General features: G+C 41.4%; 2 protein-coding genes across 2 annotated transcripts in view; one reads left to right on the top strand and one right to left on the bottom strand.

Moving 5' to 3' along the window:
* Nucleotides 1–8,494, top strand: part of cyth2 (cytohesin 2) — a 9,922-nt gene extending 1,428 nt beyond the window's left edge. Inside the window, exons 2-12 of the mRNA XM_027287427.1 lie at nt 1,323–1,473; nt 2,166–2,232; nt 2,319–2,437; nt 2,521–2,601; nt 2,812–2,924; nt 3,331–3,479; nt 3,585–3,696; nt 4,320–4,396; nt 5,191–5,262; nt 5,358–5,512; nt 5,640–8,494. Of these exons, the coding sequence (XP_027143228.1) occupies nt 1,323–1,473; nt 2,166–2,232; nt 2,319–2,437; nt 2,521–2,601; nt 2,812–2,924; nt 3,331–3,479; nt 3,585–3,696; nt 4,320–4,396; nt 5,191–5,262; nt 5,358–5,512; nt 5,640–5,727 (1,184 nt within the window). The 3' untranslated portion in view covers nt 5,728–8,494. The remainder of the gene's footprint in view (nt 1–1,322; nt 1,474–2,165; nt 2,233–2,318; nt 2,438–2,520; nt 2,602–2,811; nt 2,925–3,330; nt 3,480–3,584; nt 3,697–4,319; nt 4,397–5,190; nt 5,263–5,357; nt 5,513–5,639) is intronic.
* Nucleotides 8,495–9,611: 1,117 nt separating this feature from the next.
* Nucleotides 9,612–16,702, bottom strand: part of LOC104938153 (neuronal pentraxin-1) — a 7,649-nt gene continuing 558 nt past the window's right edge. The window contains exons 2-6 of the mRNA XM_027287089.1: nt 13,808–14,693; nt 12,435–12,918; nt 11,728–11,981; nt 11,433–11,612; nt 9,612–10,593 (exon numbers count right to left, since the gene is read on the bottom strand). Coding sequence (XP_027142890.1) covers nt 10,384–10,593; nt 11,433–11,612; nt 11,728–11,981; nt 12,435–12,918; nt 13,808–14,506 — 1,827 coding nt within the window. The 5' untranslated portion in view covers nt 14,507–14,693 and the 3' untranslated portion in view covers nt 9,612–10,383. The remainder of the gene's footprint in view (nt 10,594–11,432; nt 11,613–11,727; nt 11,982–12,434; nt 12,919–13,807; nt 14,694–16,702) is intronic.

Below are 16,702 nucleotides of genomic sequence, written 5' to 3'. Positions count from 1 at the left end.
GCAGTAACATTTAAAAAAAAAAAAAAACATCACAGTATCTCACTGTGAACACTTTTAGATTTTCAAGCATTACTTCTTCTTCAGCAGTAAGAATAAGTGCACAACACAAATTAAAGTCAGCAAACAACTAAATGTGCACCCTGAAATCAGTTAACATTTAGGATTTGTTGAATTTGTGCTATTTAAACATCACTGTCACAGTCACTGGTGTGTGTGTGTGTGTGTGTGTGTGTGTTTACTCGTGTGAGCACAGGCGACGTTAAACAAATTAAGTAGTTTGACTTTTAGGGGAAAAGTTTCTCTGTCGTGACAACATCACAACAAGCGTGCAAACTAATCAAATTTAAAGGAGGGAGATTAGATGAACAAAGCTGAGGGAACAGCAGCACCATTGATATTCTGCATACCCGGAATTAAAATTGGACACATGAACTGATCATATTAAAATTCTGTATCAAATAAAACACAAACTGCAACTACGAAGAATTGTGTTTGGTCACTCAAAGTTTTTAAACGTCACATTTCTATTATTAAGCTGAGGTATAACTGCAAAGTATCTTAACTACACAAAATATGAGTTATGGGTAAAAAATGGCAGCCATATCTTCATCTTTGATAACCAGAAGTCGGCGCCTGGTTGCCAACTTGGCAACGACTTGTAAAAGCTGGTGTTGAGCCATGGGTGGTGGCTGAAATCTCAGACGAGATATCACCCTGCAAAAGAAACTAAAACTATTGTCTGCCTTAAGTTAATACCACTACTGATACGCGATAAATATTTTAGCTTTAAATGAATATAGGTGTTTCACAGGAGAGTGGTTATTAGAACCAAAGATACCGTCATTAAATCTGACTCTGCATTTTAAAGAAGGCTTGTGTTGGTATCTGTTTCGTCTATGCAGTGTTGTGGTATTAGTGGTGTATATCATTTAGTCAGTGGGCAGTGTTTTGTGCTTTATTTTCAGCTGATGTTCAGTATTTTCTCCCAGATTCTCACATACTGGGGCTACGAGGAGACCTTAATGAGGGAAACTGAGAGATTAAAGTAGAATGTTTTAAAGTGGGTCAGTACTTTTCCATCGCATCGTGGCTGACTTCACTACTGTTTCTGCTTCTTCTCCCACTCCTTCTATTGTAAGTTATTGATAGAAAGAATTAGTCAGAACCAATTTTAGTAACAATGGCGTTCTTAAAATAGTCATATTTTTTGATGGGGTTTCATGTTAAAATAAGTACGCCTCATGTTGCTCGGGCACAGTTGCCATTTGTTATATCTACAGCAGCAGCAGTAATGGGGTCATTCTTCTTCTCTTCCCTTACAGTCCCAGTAGACCTGAGCCCAGAGGAGCGCTCTGAGCTGGAGGACATCCGTAGAAGGAAGGGCGTCCTGCTGCAGGAGATCCAGAGGCTCAGAGAGGAATTAAGAGAGGCAATTTTGGAGGTGGAAGGACTAGAGACCAGCACAGAGGGCAGGTGAGGAGAAAATGCACAGTACTATACTCTGAACGATATCAGAGTTCGCTTTGACCACCACTGCGTACAGATTCATTCATCATTCCCTAGTACATGATCACTTGTTGTCATCTTTATCACCGTTCACCGTGATCGATCGTTATTGAACACATGTTTCTGGTTTAGTACTTGTCATCCTCATACAGCAACCCGAAGGCTTCTTTGTCTGTTGCGGACAAACCAACGCAGCACTCTCACTTCCATTTCCTCACATCACCTAATGCACATCACATTATTGCGGATGCAGACAAGTGTCGTGGTTCTGTGGTTGGCATTACAGCGTTTTCATTAATGGATATTGATTCTTTGATAAATTGCCTTCCTCAGAACAGTCATTTATGGTTAGGTACTTAAGTAAGTTATTGCTCATAGTTTTAATATGTTTAGGTTTAACAATTTATTGCTCAAAGTGATGCTATTTCAGCGTTTCAGAGTAAAATAGATGCAGCTTAAGGCCAAATTCCCCAGAACACCTATGTGACACAGCCACTGGAGCTAGTCGCTGCTGTTCTAGTCAATGTTTCCAAGTTTTAGCTGTTTGAAACTCAGTGATTCATTAATGTTAAATGTGTGATATTAAATAAATTGGGTTAAGTATTATGATTTGTTGCGAGAGCCGTCTTTTCTAAATGTTGTTTTTTTGCTCCTTATAGCAAAACTCTACAGAAAAGTAGGCACGTGGCAATGGGAAGAAAGAAATTCAACATGGACCCTAAAAAGGTAAAACTCTTCTGATATCTGTAATGTCTGCTCTGTCCTCACTCTTCGTTAGCTGTGTGGTGACAGACTCTTCCCCCTCTCTGTAGGGCATTGTGTTTCTGGTGGAGAACGAGCTGCTCAGACACACTCCAGAAGACATCGCTCAGTTCCTCTACAAAGGAGAAGGCCTCAACAAGACCGCTATAGGAGATTACCTTGGAGAAAGGTGCTTTGTCTTAAAATACCGTTTGCCTCCTTTCTCCTTCTGTTTTAGTCGTTTGTAACTGTGACCTCTCTCTGTCGCTGCAGGGATGACTTCAACATCAAAGTTCTTCAGGCCTTCGTTGACCTCCATGAGTTCACTGATCTTAACCTTGTCCAGGCCCTCAGGTAAACTGTGTCTGCTTGGTGTGTTTTTTGTTTCGAACCAAGGATGAAATCTCTTGATCGTATCCTGGCATTCTCTAGTAAACACACCTTCTTAACAATGGAAAGTCCAGGAGGGCGGGCGTATGGAGCAGTAGTGACTGTGTAACTCTGGCTTGATTGCAAAATTTTGTTCTCCATGACTTGACCTAAACCTCGACCTGTTTTCTACAGACAGTTCCTGTGGAGTTTCCGTTTGCCCGGTGAAGCCCAGAAGATCGACAGAATGATGGAGGCGTTTGCTCAGAGATACTGCCACTGCAACCCCGGCGTCTTCCAGAGCACCGGTAAACACAAGCTCACAATGACACTGCGTTTTATGCAGGATAGGTATAGGATGTTTTGATTTCTGCGTGTGGTTGGAAGCTCCCCTTAAGTCAAGTTTCATTTTCCTGGGATGGATCACAGGAAGGGATTTTCCCAGAAGGTGTGCACTCATAGAAAACAACAAGCCCCTTCCCAGAAATGACCTAATGTGTGAGCCCACAGGCTGCCAATTTTAGAAAAATATAAACATTGCTTTTCAGTAAAACTATTTAGCATTTTTTCATTATTTCCTTAAATTGTTTGAGATGAGGTGTATGCTTTGCGGTCCCAGTGATCGGTCAGATCTCGCTGTTGTAGTTTTTTTTTAAATCTCTGATATGAAGGTAAATTTGATAGATTGTTAATTTTAGTCTCTCCTGTTCACAGACACATGTTACGTGCTATCCTTTGCCATCATTATGCTGAACACAAGCCTCCACAACCCAAATGTGAGGGACAAGCCAGGAGTGGACCGCTTCATCTCGATGAACCGAGGCATCAACGAGGGCGGAGACCTGCCCGAGGATCTGCTCAGAGTACGACGAGCTCTATGTTGTTTTTGTGCCTTTTTTTTTTTTTTTAAAGAACCAACTAAAGAGATTTTTAGTGAGCTCACTTTACTATCTTATCTGTTTGTCTAGAATCTCTATGAAAGTATTAAAAATGAACCCTTCAAGATTCCTGAAGACGACGGAAACGACCTGACACACACCTTCTTTAACCCGGACAGAGAGGGCTGGCTTCTTAAACTTGGTGAGATGATCCCAATGAGGCCTCTCTGAGCTTCTTTAACACTGACCTTGAACAACTGAACAAATTAAAATGAATGTTTCTAATGTCAGGAGTGAGAAAAAGTTAAATATTCTGTATGCTACTGTACTCTTTTAAGGCTTTGTGCTATGATGAACCTGCCCTCCTGTCTCTGAGGTTTGCTGGCATCTTCACTTGATTTGTCACCTCACAGTGTTGTGGCATATGAACATTGCCATAGCATTCACTTTCTTGCATTCACAGCAGTCCAAACATCTGATTGTTTTCTTTTGCATGGCGGGGCCTGTGATCTCTGTTGTCACTAATATAATCTCCCTCTCTTTTTCTTCCTCCTCCCCATCTGTCTCTCTCTTTCTCCTTTTGTCCCCCGTCTTCCTCTAAACCCTCTGGTCCCTTTCGTCTCTGCTTCTTACCTGCGATTTCCACCCTCTACTGACGCTGCTTGTTTTCTCAGGAGGTATGTACTGATGGAGTTGTTGTAGAAAAAAGTATACATGTAGTTAGCTGTAGACATGTAGAGACTGTAGAGTAGCAGCTTTGAACACCCCAAAAGGAAAAAATCTCTTTCCTCTCCTCTCACTCATCGTCGTGCTCTCTTGTTTCAGGGGGACGAGTGAAAACCTGGAAACGGCGATGGTTTATTCTAACAGACAACTGCCTTTATTACTTTGAATACACCACAGTAAGTGTTTGTGTCCACGGGCAACATTTGAGTGAATTTGACACTGTCGCTGCTTGGTTCTTCTGGTGCATTAAACAGGATGTCGGTGCTCTATTTGCGTTGGCTTTTATGGAAAGAAAAACCCAACAGAATTTATGGCATTGTCGCAATGTGGAAATGTTAAGGCATTGCCAGGCCGCAGGAAAGCATTGGCAAATAATGTTCTGTACATGCAAAGAAGTTGGGTTACTGATCTCGGAGATTAGATGCATACCTTTTTTATAAAACCAGCAGAAAAACTGGTTTGGTTGGCCGTGCACAGTGGAAACAAAAGAGACACAAGTCAGACTGGTCGCGAGAGATGACGCATCAGAGACATGCTTCCTTTGCAGTATTAACACAAACGCACCAAGCATATTCCAAGAGAAGTATAGCTCAGAATCATATTTAGCCAGTAAGTTAAAAAGTGAAATATTAAGTGTGCAATTAATCATTGAAATGATAGTTACGGGGGTGTCCTGGTAGTTCACCTGGTTGAACATTCTCCCCCTCTCCTTCTCTCCACTTTCCTGTCATTCTTCAGCTGCCACGTTTAAAAATAAAAGTTCACGTGTTTGTTATTTTTTGTGGAAAATTTAAACTAATGCGAATTCCCTTCAATTCCTCTAATGTTTAGCGTAAATAATGCAGAAATTGGTTGAATCTCTGTTTATTATCGCGCTCAAATTCCTGTTTGGTGACTGATCAAACATTTTAATGTAACTCTAGTAACTCTTTCAGCCCTAATCTGCTGTGATTGTGCATTTCTCTAACAGGATAAGGAACCACGAGGTATCATTCCCTTGGAAAACCTTAGCATCCGTGAAGTAGAAGACCCAAGAAAACCTGTAAGTTTTATGCAAATCTAAATATCATCATCATTTTCACATTTTAGTTTACACTGTTAGTGTTCATCCAGCGTTCTTTGCCTTTCTCTCAACAGAACTGCTTTGAGCTTTACATCCCCAACAACCGCGGTCAGCTGATTAAGGCGTGCAAGACGGAGGCTGATGGGCGAGTAGTGGAAGGAAACCACATGGTGTATCGTATCTCCGCCCCCACACCTGAGGAGAAGGACGAATGGATCCACAGCATCAAGTTAGTGGTAGACTATATTGGGGCCAAACATTGAGTATCTCTTTGTTTAATTTAATTAGCTTGTACCCTTTTTTTAAATTTTATATTTTCATGGTCCACTCCACTCAATAGTGTTTATTTGTCACAGGTCTGCTGTCAGTGTTGACCCCTTCTACGAAATGCTTGCTGCCAGGAAGAAACGTATATCACTGAAGAAGAAAGAGGAGCAACCGTAGATTACCCTCCCACTCCCTCCCTGTCTTCCTTTGTCCTGCTCATCTCTTCTTCCAACACTGGACTCATGTCCTCATCCCACCTTCTTACCGCCTATTCATAAGTTTTGTTGCCCCTCCTTCCTCGTCCTCAAACACACCCTCATCTGACTCCTTCCGATCCCGTACACCAGACTGTTGAAAACCACATTCAGAGTGAAGTGCTCACCCTGCTGTGGCTGAATCTTCTTCTCTTGGTTCTTACACTACTGCTGTTATACACAACCTTGATACACTACAGCCATAGCACACCCACCACCTGTCCCGTCTTCTCACCACATTCCTCTGTGAAACTTGTCTCAGACCATATTCACACCAATGTAACTACTTGTTTCCTGTTTTGGCCTTTAATCCACACTTCTCAAACTGCTCACCGTATGTGGACAGATTTGCAAACGTTGAGAAAATGGAGCCTTTTAAAAATGCGCTGCAGGTGATAGCTGAGCAGAAATGTGTAAGGCTGCTGGCTGAATATTTCTACATTCTTTTGGCGTCTCAGTGTACGGCGGACTTTTAGACAGCGAAAATGCTTGTGTGGACTGAAATCTTCGAAACGGGTATCTTTTCAACATCCATCTGTGCATTACTGTGAATATGGTCTTATTCAGGGTAGCAAGCAGCTTCGGTTCTTGTGAAGTCTTCTTTCACATGTATTGAGGCTGCCTTTAATAAGAAATTGCCTTTCTTGATTATGCTTACCCCCAGACAATGTGAAGTCAGTTCAAACACACAGTTAGTGTTGACCTGAGAGGATGGAGGATCAGTTTAAGGGTACATTCAGACATGATCCAGAGCTGCGGCGGAAACATCTGAGTGTGGGTGGTGTGGAAATAAGAGAAGTTGAGCCGGATGTAACAAACACAGCCCGACTTCACGCTGCGGCTGCCAATCAGATGATCAGACCGGTCAGCCTGAAATGTCTCTGAAACTGAGGCTATCCAGGACTAAACTCTGACACTCAAAATAGTGACACGAAGACGTTTAATTGGTTTGTGTCTGATGGTTTGAGAGAGAGAGGGAGGAAGTGAGCACTAGTTAGGAGACGGACAGTGAATAAAAGTGAGTGAGCGCCGGCATCGATAAAGCCAGTTAATCAGAGAAATAAAAACTTATTTCCTGATTGTTTCACAGCGATTACGCTCAAACACACTGCTGCACAACTCTCCTGCGGGTCACCGCGTCGCCTGATCCTGTCTGAATGTACCCAAAGTCACAAAGATACAGACAGAGCCGTTGCTTCCTATAGTACTGCTTTGGTACACGTTACTACTGTCTACACTACAATACTGTAACATTTTGTTACACTACTGTTTATATCGCCGAGTTACTGTTGATCTTAAGATATGTTAGGCTTTACTTGCAGAATGAATGGAGACAAACACAAGCAGCTTCTCTCCTGCCAGATTGCAGCTTGTTTCAGCTTACTGAGTCAATATTTAGGCATGTTTTCAACATGTTTGAGCAATAGCAGAGAAAACCGTAGTTCCAGCCTGGAAGCTTGTTAACAAACACTATACTGAGCGAACGATTCATCGCGTCCTGTCAGATGTAATGTTCTCGCATGCCACAAATCATTTCCCTCTCGCTCGACACTACAAGACGAACATCAACACCTCTTTCTCACGTGTAATAACTCTGTCAGACGTTCAACTGTTAGAGCCTGGTCTGTCCGCTATAGTGAGTTTTAAGAAATCACAAAGGCAGCTCATTACAATGTATACTTTTTTTGTAAATAGATGTTAGCATATTTGTTTACGATACACATAGAAATGATTTAATTTATTCTTTATCTTTTGTTAAGACCTGATTTTTGTACGAGCTACTGTAGGACTGCATGTTGATAAACGGAGGCGTCGGTCGTAGGTACTGATGCGTCGCTGACCATGCTAGTGCACTGATTTGAAAAGTGTTAGTGTTCCCTGTTGACTTTGAAAAATTTAATATGGAAGTTGATTTATGCATAGAGTAAATTGTCTTAATTGTAGTTTCTTTTTGGGAGAAGATATTAAGAGATGTTTAGTAGTCTGGTTTATCTCTCTAAAACAGACTCTGTAAAGCACAAGCAGCACTCACACTCTGTTGAACTAACGTCCAGGTTTTGCTTCATTGGCTGCTCAGTGTGAGGAAGATATTCACAAGCTCAAATTTGAAAATTTTTCCATCATGCCACAGTGATGAAGAATGAAGAGACAAAACAAGGAACACTAACAAAGCTTTGATTCATTATATAATAGTAAAGATATTCAGATGTAATGAATCAGTAACAAGTTTAGATTTGTGTCCTGTGATAGATTTGCTTGACATCCAGTTCATAAACTTTCTAGTAGTTTATTGAATTGGCATTTTTAGATGGTAGTAAAAAAAAAATTGTCGACTGCACTTTATCAATTTTAGCATTTTGGACAAAATGCTGTTACTTTGACTGACAATACTCCGTAGCACCCTCTACTGATGATTCACACACACTGCAATATGCTGAAGGATGAACCATGAACTGTGTAGAAATACTATATAACTCCACCGCCTGGTCAGTGCCAGCTATAGCAGCAACAGTTTCTGACCGACATGTACTGTATAGAGCTTCATTTGTTCACCTGATATAAAGATGACGTGGTTCAAAGTTGAATGGGGTCTTTTCTCTGTGATCAGAACATGCAGACCTTGTTTTAAAGACACAGCAAGTGATTATTGGTCCTTCAAATCTACGATTGCCTTTTACTCTCCTACTTCATTAACCAGACTTAAAAGGCCTAATTTCTCCATGTTAGTGCTTCTACACAATACATGGACTGTCTGTCGGCCTTAACTTTCTGAGTTTTCTTGAAGTGCAAAGTTGCCAAAAAAACCCCAACAACAACCAATGTATCCACGAGAACAAATGAACACTGAAATGATCGGACTAAAACTGGGCCTCTGTTTCTGATTCCTGTGACCCCAGAGCCACCTCAGAAAATGTGTTTATTTTGTATTTATTTATTTTTTATTTACTGTGAGGTGAAGATGGATAGATCATCTGTAAATGTAGCAAAAGGAAAAACCACGATACATTGGTGCCAGTAAACTACTGTGTAACAATAAAAGGTAAACAGATGAAGAGTATGTGGTTTTGTTTCTTCTGGGGTTTTGACTTATATTATAGCTGTTAAGTCAAGTCAGCTTTATTCCTACAGCATAATATCACAACTTACAAATTTGCCATAGGGGGTTCAACATATTATACACTCTGTCCCTCGATTCAGATAAAGAAAAACTCACCAGAAACATCTTAAACTGTGGAAAAAATGGAAGAAACCTCAGGAAGAGTAGCAGAGAACAGGAACTCAGGCGACAGGAAAAGTGCAAAACCTTTTCTCAAGTTCAAACCCGGTGAGTTCAGTAATAAGTAGTAAGTATTAAAATAAAGATGTTTTGGCTGATGGCTGTGCTTCAGTTGTTAAATACATCTTGTGAAGAAGGTTTTCAGTGGCATGTAGTGGGACGTATCCACCTCTTTGAAATGAGGCTGAGACCTATTTTCAGATCACATTATCAATCAGTGAGGGGAAACAATCTATTTAGCACCACACCCCTGGCTTGCTTGATTAAAAGAGGTCGAGTCGATTACTGAGTGCCTTTTTCCTGCTCAGCACCGAATCATGAAAGCTTTTTGAAAATGTGTGTCTGACTAAGGTTAAACTTAAAAATAGCCTCCTACCCAGATAATCAGTTAACAGCCCAACAGAGATGCCTGTTGGCCTGCAACAAGTTTGGGATTGATGTCCACAAACGAAAACAAAGACACATTTTAACACTTTTTTATTCACAGTCATAACATTTGAAGAAGAAAAAATACAATTTACACAGAATACATGAGGTCAAAGATCTAACCTGGCTTAAATCCAGTGTTTCATAGACACTACAACAACAACAATGACAATGACAAATATACAGTGAAGGCCAAGTAATTTCAGAAAGTAAAAGCCACAGTGCAATGACTTGAATCCACAAAATACATACAAAAAGATAAATCTATGTATTAGACTTATACTGTAGATCTTTAAAAAACATGTATAAAGCAGCACTGCTAGATTACAGTATCATGTAATAATCGTAAAACCAACAGAGACTGTCAAACACTAAATTCTGCTTTTCTCCCAACATGAAACATCAATCTATCTATAGTTTAAAAATTACAAAGTATAACAAAAATCAGCTCTACATTTTCTTTGGTAAATTAGCTGTATCATGGAAACCTTTTATAAAAAAAGATCATCCGGGTTATAAATTGATTTTAGCACATTTAAACTAACAACAAACAGTTTGTCACTTCACCACAACAGAACTTATGTAAGTCTGCCCATTTTATCACAGACCTCACAATAATAAGTCTTATTAACAATATGACAATATGTCACATACAGCACTTGTCTGTTTAAAATAAAAAAACTAGCTAGAGGCCAAAACCTACACAGTATCTGTAAACACAGATTCGATCCATTATTGTTTTTCTTTTTTTAAGAAAATAAGTTCAAAAGGAAGGCAGTGATGCTGAGTTTGAAGGAGCCTGTGCCACTGAGTCATGATAAATGTTCTCGGTATGTTCCAGGATATCTCGAAGTTTGTCATTAGTGTTATGGCCTCTCAATGACAGGGGTCAAAGGGGTGTCTTGAGACGCCTCCATGAAGCTCCACCTCTGTTTCGGACCAAGAGATGACGTCTCCTCTGAGGTGGCTGCCGCAGGACGCCAGGCTGGAGATCTCACCAGCAGTCAGGACGTGAGACCACATGTGCAGGTCCGACATCTCGCCCACAAATGACTGAGTGGCATCAAAGCGGCCCCCGAGAGTGTCCTGAAGAAGAGAGAACAAAGAAGAGTCAGCATCGACAGTCATCACTGCTTTATTTCAGAGATAATGTGAAATATGAAATAATATATACAGTAAAAGAGAAAGCAAACAGTGGTCAGGTCAAATATGAGGTTTTGATCATGTATAAAGAAACCTATTTTAACAAACTAAATCCCCAAAAAGCAATGAATGAAAATGCTCAATATGTGCACAAATACAGGCACTTAATGGCACTAATAATACAAACAATAACTTTATTTATATAGCACCTTTAAAAAGAAGGTTTATATGGTGTGAAGTTACAGAGCAGAGCACAAAATAGAAGGCCAAACAAGTTAAACCGAGAAAACACAACAAAGACAACAGAAAACAGGAAGAGTGATAGAAAATTAAAACTGGGTACTTCCCTAAAAGACAAAACGTCTGTATAAATGAGTTTTAAGAAGTGATTTAGGGTTCACTGAATCAGAAGCCGTATCTCCTCAGACAGGTCGCTCTAAAGTTGACGGGCCCACATGGAGAAGGCACCTCTAGTTTTGAGCCTTGACCTTGGAACAGCGACATGTGACCAGTCTGAGGATCTAAGGTTGCAAACTGGCTCGTATGGGATCAACATACTAGTAGTATAGTTAGAGGCCACACCAATACGGTCTTTAAAAGTGATCAGTAACATAAAATCAATCCTAAAAAAACCAAGACCTTCTTTTTCACGGTTTCAAATTTCAAGCTTGGAGCGCCTTGTCTAACCCTTATCTGCACTGAACCTACTCACTGGTATCCTCTTTAGACTATAAAATCAGTGTACTGCAGCATCTACAAACATTCAGTCTCTTTATTTTTACCTGTTCCTGCCCCAGAATGAAGACTCCTCCAGGTTTGATGGGGTGCCAGGGGGATAGATTGATCCCAGACCCTCTCTGCACTCCGTCCTGATAGGCCTCCCACTGTCCATCCCGTGTTGACCAAGTCACACAGACGTGGTGCCACTTCCCATCGTTCAGAGACAGAGGTAGTGTTATAGCCTGTGGATGGGATGGTGAAGATGGTGAGACATTAATATCAATGCATCCTGCAGTAATTACCATTAAGTACTGAAACAGGAACACAGTTTGTTATTGGTTTCTAAGTTTCTCTCACCTTGTCATCGATCAGCAGTTCCATGGGGTTGTTCCCCCACTCGATGAGCACCAGTTCATTGGCCTGTCCAGGTGCTGAGTAAGAAAAGGGCGTCCCCAGGCTGGGCCCCACGCCCGCCTTGATCCAAAGACACAAAGTCAGGGCGAAGATCTCCTGCGGTAGAGTCCTCTTCACCCGCCCGTACATGTAGTTGGTTCTCATGGGGAAGCTGATCTGGAAATCATCAGGACTCTTTGAATTTTTCTTGCTGGAACCTGAAGAAAAACAAAAATCATACATTAATCATAAAATTGTATTGTAAATGTTCAAATTTTCTTTTTCTGAGCAAATTCAAAGTTTATTCTTTTAATCTTGGAAACAGCATTGACAAACAATCTAAGATCTCAAACATCTATTAGCTGTAGCTGTTCTGGAGCTTTTAAACATCTGGATGAAATGGCTGTTTTCCAAGGAAAGGAATGAAAGTTTAAAACTGTCTCTCCTGGTTTTAATAACAATTTTAGAGACAAATGAAAAGAAATACAAAATTGATCATCCAAAATAGAGAATTGCTCAAGAAAATGTGGAAAACTAATCACATAAAATGCTTTTTTTTTTTTTTTGCAGAAAAATGTGTGGTCCCAGCTTCTTGCCACAGAAGACATTCATTAGTAGGAACTCGATACTCATTGGCTGTGTGTTATAAAGGTGCTGCAGTGGTCGTGTACCTGTCAGGTGCAGCTGGTTGAGTATTGTTTCCAGTTTATTTGCGTGGAAACCAGCATGTGGCCCTGGTGCTATGTGTCCTGTGTGTGGATGGTAACTGTGACTGTCTGCTTCGTTACTGTTATGGTCATCATCATCATCATCACCATCTTCATCATGGTGGCTGTCATCATGATGGCCATGGTCACCGTCTGCCTCATGATGGTCATCACTGTGGCTGTCGTCGTGATGGTCGGTGTGGTTCTCTGTGTCACTGTGACTGCCATTGTTGTGGTCGTCCTCATGGTCATTTGGATGTCCGTCATCGTGGTGATCATCGTCATCATCATGGTGGTCTCCATCTCTGTGGCTGCTGTCATCGTCGTGGCGGTGGTCCGGGCTGCTGAGGGCAGCAGTGCGGCGATGCAGCTGCTGCTCCAGAGCGCTGATCTTCCTCTGAAGCAGCTCCTTCAGAGAGCTGGAGTAGGCAATAGATGTGTTTCTCTTCTGCAGAGGGAGGTGACAAACACACAGGTGAGGTCTTGATGACAATGAGCATTTCCTGTCTAGGACAAAAAGCTTCAGTAATACTTTGGCTTTGACGCAAACAGGCCTCAAGGAATCATGTAAGCATCTCCTGATCTGTCACCTACAAACCTCAGAGAGCAACTTGTGTGTCTTTTGCACTCCTTACATTCACTAACATTCTTGTAAAGTCAAATACAATTGTCAGGTATGCTGTTGGCCTGTATCTGCCTCTGCTTTTCCTTCTCTCGGGTAATCCAGGCTTTGTCCTGGTGCGTGCCCTGATTACCAGTCTGTCAAGGGAGATCATGTTAATTACTGCTGATGTTCGACCCGTGCCACCACCACAACCACCGCCCTTACACAGCTCCTGACATCTGTCTGTGATCATAATCCAAAGAGGAGAGGTCGCAGTAAAAACAGTAACTAAAGAGGAAACAGGTCCAAATTCTCACCCAAACTTCAGTGTTACCACTCTGTAACCTCACACAAAAGTATGTTTAAAGAGTGACGTCCACCTCTGAGCCTGTTGCTGCTCTGTGGTGCCAGCTGAGGGACCTCAGAGTGACTCTCACTAATGTAGTGAGTGGCTTTATGCGATTAAGTAATTCATTGTTCCTTTGTCTGAAATACTCAGCGGACGTACCGCTTTGGGACTCAGCAAACAATCCAGTGACGGCAGCATTAATGTGTCCAAACAAGGAAAAGCTGCACACCACAAACCTCCCTCCTCTATGTCCAACTCTTCTTTTATTGGATCTTTACTTTTAACTCTCTTTTTCTACCCCTTGCTCTCTTCTTTCTCTCTATAGTTTTGGTCATTAGCTTTATTTACAAACAGTTGAAAAAGTTTTCTCCTCTCTCTGCTCACCTGCAGGTTGTCCAGCCTCTCCTTCAGTGCATGCAGCATCCTCTCCATCTGCTCCGGTGATGATGTGATGTCCCCCAGTGTCACATGTTTATCCTTCCCCTGGTTGTTGCTGCTGCTGTGCCCTCCATCCGATCGTTGCCCCCCCGCAGAGGGGTAGTGAGGTGAGTCTGGTATGAGGTTGCCGTTTCCATGGGGACCCTGCTGGTTGCCATAGTGCCCATTGTCAGTGTACATGTGATGACCGGCCACTCCTGCATGATGGGAGTGTGATGCTGTGCCGTGGTGTTCATCATGAGGCGCCGCGCCCCGTCCCAGACCCTCACACAGGGTGAGCTTGGCCGTCAGCTCTCTGATGGTCTCCCTCTGGTCCAGGATGGTCTCTTTCTGCTGGACAAGGCTCTCTCTGAGCTGGAGGATGGTGGCTTTGGCTTCTTCACTGGCCCCCCACCAGCCAGCAGGAGGTGCACTTTGATGGCCTGGTCCGCTGGGCCCTGCTGCCCCTACACCTGGGTTCACTGTAGGAAAGCAGGCAGGGTCTGCATCCACAGGAATAGGGGTGCAAATAAAGCGTGGGTGGGCTCCGAAGTCATATTCAGAGCCTGAATTGGCAGATGTAGGGCAGAGGTGGAGTGAAAGTAAAGAAAACACAATGGGAGCAAGCAACAGGTGTAGAGGCTGAGAATTCCTCATGATCTCCATCCACAGTTCAGCCAGTAAGACTAAGAAGCTTGGCCTTGCTTCAAAATGTGTGTCAGCTGAAGTAAAGGCTGTTTTGACTTCTTTGTCGTTGTAAAGGAGACATCAGGGAGCATTACAGCAAAGATCTCCATCCACAAAGTATCCACTCATCTGTGAGGAACAATTAATCAGGATGTATCCTGTAAACCTGTAAAACAAAATAGAGAGATTAAGATGAAGATATTTTAGTCGCACTCAAAGAGGGTATACACACTTTAGTTGTAGTTGTAGTAGTTGTTGTTGTTGTTTCTATTTGTGTCCAAGCCGATCAACAAAAGGACGGCGAGAAGAGACACTTTTAGTCCTGGCTGACAAATATAAAGGTCTTCAGGTCTCAGCAGGATGTGATGTTGGATGAACACCTCAGCGTGACGTCTGTGTCCACAGTTAACCGAAATCTGTCTGACCAGTGACCTTACATGGCATCGGCATGTGCCAAAACAACCAGAGCTTGTCCAGACAAAGATTAGTCCAAATCAGAGCTGTGACATTCTGCCCAGACCAGGGACGAGACTTTTGTTGGTACCTTTAGATTTTTGACTTCCTGGAAGGCTGCAGTGTCGTGCAATAAACAAACCCCTTCTATGCCCTAAAATGATCCCTAAACGTTGCACAGTCTGTGTGGTTTCATATCATATTCCCCGTGTCTATACCATAAAGGCTTCCTGACCTCTCTGAGCACTCTAACATGTCCTTCATTATACAGGGTCGGCATTTTGAAATGGCACACACGTGATGTGGCAGCTAAACCTCACTGACCACCTGTTGCTCGCAGTGACCAGGCTCGACGTTGTGTGTATGTGTGTTTGTGTTGACAGTTCATACATGATTCACTGTATTTTATCAATTATGAAACAGGGTGAAAAAATACATACAAATATAGTCATATAGTCATACACAGTGCATGACAAAGATCACGTCTGCTTTCATGGAAATCTCCTCAGTTTAAAATATTATTTGAGCTGCAGAATCTGGACAAGAGTAATGTAAAATTCCTCTTTGTAATGAAATTCTTATCATTAAAAAGGAGAAACAAGCTTTGAACTAAAACGTGTTCAGTCTTTCCAGTTCCTGTTGTGTTTTATGGGGCTTAGAGGAGAGACAGATGGTCGAGGTACAGAACCGTGTCACACCCAATCTCCACAGTTTAGCCCTAAGTTTATTACCACCCACAGGTCAGTCAATTAACCTAATTACAAGCAGTTGTTGTACGACCTGAGCCAAAGATAAGTGGGCTTCCTCAGCCTTGCATGCTTTTCTGTGTGTGTGTGTGTGTGTGTGTGTGTGGTAATCCACGGTGAACACTGGGGTCGTGCACTAACGCTGCACCATATGGTCAAGGTAGATATTTAAGTAGTGCAATTAGTCCCAAATTAAAAACTGACAACTACAGTAAGTGCTGTAATTAAAAAACAATCAACTCTCAGAAAATAAAGCACTCTATTTGTAAACAAACTAATAAACTCACGAGAATCTCGCTGTTAAAACTATAATCATCTCGGCACAATACAAGATCAGCGTCAGAATCATTTTCCCTGGCGAGTGGTTGGTTCTTTTGTTGAATAAAAGTCTTCATTGTAAATCAAATGCAGACCGCAAACGTTTCTTTTTATTTAATATTCTTACAAAGCCTTTTTACTAAACCTGTGTGATGCCAAAAGACTTGTGAACTTACTCCATACAGATTTTCATCACTTCTATATTCTGCTGTTTTATTTTGTATGTTCTTTAATTTTTAAAAATAATTTTTAAGTAATTCTAGTAGCACGTATAATAAATGCTGTAATTTCATTTATAATTTAACATTAATTGGCACATTTGGGGTTTTTTAATGTCTGCATTATATTAAAATGAATAAAACACCAGTTTGATAGATATTCACAGGAATNATCATTTAGGAAAATAAATCACAACTTTATTATTATTATTATTGTGTAATGTTTTTTGCAGATGGACCTGTCATCTTTTCTTGCACCTTAGTTGGAATCTAACAAATGCTGCAACTGATTTCTAAAACATGCAGTAAACAAAATATGTTGTATTGTAATTATTTCAACCATCTATGCTCAAACAAAATATGTTGTATTGTAATTATTTCAACCATCTATGCTCAAATGTTAATTTGTTTCAGATCACTTCATCTTCCTTGCAAACTAA

This window comes from Larimichthys crocea, chromosome XIII (assembly GCF_000972845.2).
Source record: "Larimichthys crocea isolate SSNF chromosome XIII, L_crocea_2.0, whole genome shotgun sequence".
NCBI lineage: Eukaryota > Metazoa > Chordata > Actinopteri > Sciaenidae > Larimichthys > Larimichthys crocea.
The sequence above is the reverse complement of the archived record's forward strand: the minus strand, read 5'-3'. Positions and strand labels throughout refer to the sequence as shown.